At 41.5% G+C, this 1,731-nt stretch overlaps 1 protein-coding gene across 1 annotated transcript; it reads right to left on the reverse strand.

The window, feature by feature from the left end:
- Positions 1-414: 414 nt before the first annotated feature.
- On the reverse strand, positions 415-1,260 carry LOC134266874 (uncharacterized). The gene has a single exon (XM_062749079.1). It carries the CDS (start codon positions 1,255-1,257, stop codon positions 667-669), a length of 591 nt encoding a protein of 196 aa, XP_062605063.1. The 5' UTR covers positions 1,258-1,260; the 3' UTR covers positions 415-666.
- Positions 1,261-1,731: the final 471 nt, after the last annotated feature.

The raw sequence follows: 1,731 nt of genomic DNA on the forward strand, positions 1-1,731 counted from the left end.
CTAAAACTTATATACACAGTATAATTATCACACTCAATTAAGGGGCCCCTCTAAGGGGCACAGGTAGAGATTACCTGTGTTACCTGTGTTATCTTGAATTAACAGTCTAAATCAGATAAATTTATTTATTTTTCTGAAAAAGAATCCAATATGTACCAAACCATAATTTATTTGATTATATAACTATTATTCAAGATACCAAACAAGTGTTTTTCATAACAATATTTTTTTTAATTTTTTTTAGTACATTTCATTACAAGCACTATGACACAGTATATGAAAAGTGATAACAAGTTTATTATTTACAAAAATTTCATTTTTAAAATACATAAAACACTTTTAGCACTCTTCCTTAACATGACATTTTAAATACCATCTTTTATGCTTTACAATATTAATATTAAAATGGAAAACAGAGTAAATATAACCTCAGTTCTATAGATTAATAAGCACTTAATTTGTTCACATTTATTGGGTCTCATAAGCACAGGTTTTTCTTCATGATCACTATCCCAGGTGCAACAGCTCTGAAGCGGAGTCTGTGTAGGTCATGAGGTCGATTGTCCCGTTTTGGAGGCGTTCTCGCAGCAGGTGAAGTCTTCTCCCGATGGTTGCATATTTCTTGGCTGGTGGTCTGATGGTTCCGCCGACTTGTCTCTGTATCTGCTAGATTTCATTAGCATTCTGAATGTCTTTGAACAACTTGACGACTGTGAATATGTTGGGGTGAGCATATTGAACCATTCTCTTTATCTTGCTGTGCCATCCTTCCAGACTGTTGTTTGTTCTTGGTCCGTCCGTGCTAAAGTGGTTCCACAAAAGTCGGTCACCATTCACCCACTGCTCTGTCACATAGTCTGTAAAGTTCTGCGTCAGCTCTGTAAGGTCAGCTTCATCTCGGTCTTCCAGGGCTGTAAACCATACATCTTCTATGCAATCAAGAGGAACTAGAGGCAGGACAGCTGCTCTTTGAACCAATGTCTTGATGTCGTCATTCTCTTTGTATGGAATCTGTAGGCCAGTCTGTTGCGCTCTTCGCCATACCGCCTGTGTGAAGTGGAAGAAGCAGCCTTTTGTGTTGATTCCAGGAAACACTTGTCGAATGGAATTGTGGATAGCTGTCTCGAAGTCGGCTAGGGCACTGGTAGGACAAAACTGTAGTCCAAGGTCGTTGATTTTTTCTTGCAGGGTTGAGAAGAATCTGGTGTAGATCGCTTGACTCTTGCTGGGTAAGAGGGCATAAATAACTGGTGTCATCACATCGTCAATTCGCACATGGATGCTGAAGATTTGTGGGACAGGTGTAAAATGCACCATCACAGAAGAAGGTCTCAGATGCTGCAAGGTCTCTAAGGTTGTCGGTAGTAGCATATGTGATGATTCTGGTGTTGAGGAATGTGTCGTCTAGGAGTAGGAATTGTTGACCAGTCTCTGTCTCTGTCCATTTTCCTTCCCTTCCAGTCTGATGTCTGTAAGTGTCTTTGGGAGTGGGGGTGTCTGTTTCCGGCGAGCTCTGTACAGCGATGATTTTGCAGTGTTGAAGGTTGGCAAGTTCTCGATGACCTCTTTGCTGGTATCGTCCCACTGGGCATCTCGCAGGAAGTTGAGCTCTTCTGTAAAGATGGACGGGATGGGTCCAACTTCTTCTGCGCATCGCTTGGTGATGGAGTTCATGATTTGTTTGGCGACAACTTTGGCTTGGTCTGCAGGATGGGTATGCTGCTGTCTTCC

The sequence above is a fragment of the Saccostrea cucullata genome, unplaced genomic scaffold (assembly GCF_032062105.1).
Source record: "Saccostrea cucullata isolate Sc308-1 unplaced genomic scaffold, CSIRO_AGI_Scuc_v1 ctg9904, whole genome shotgun sequence".
Classification (NCBI taxonomy): domain Eukaryota; kingdom Metazoa; phylum Mollusca; class Bivalvia; order Ostreida; family Ostreidae; genus Saccostrea; species Saccostrea cuccullata.

Coding starts and splice junctions, on each gene's coding strand:
- LOC134266874 (XM_062749079.1), bottom strand. CDS start 1,257: ATGACACCAGTTATTTATGCCCTCTTACCCAGCAAGAGTCAAGCGATC.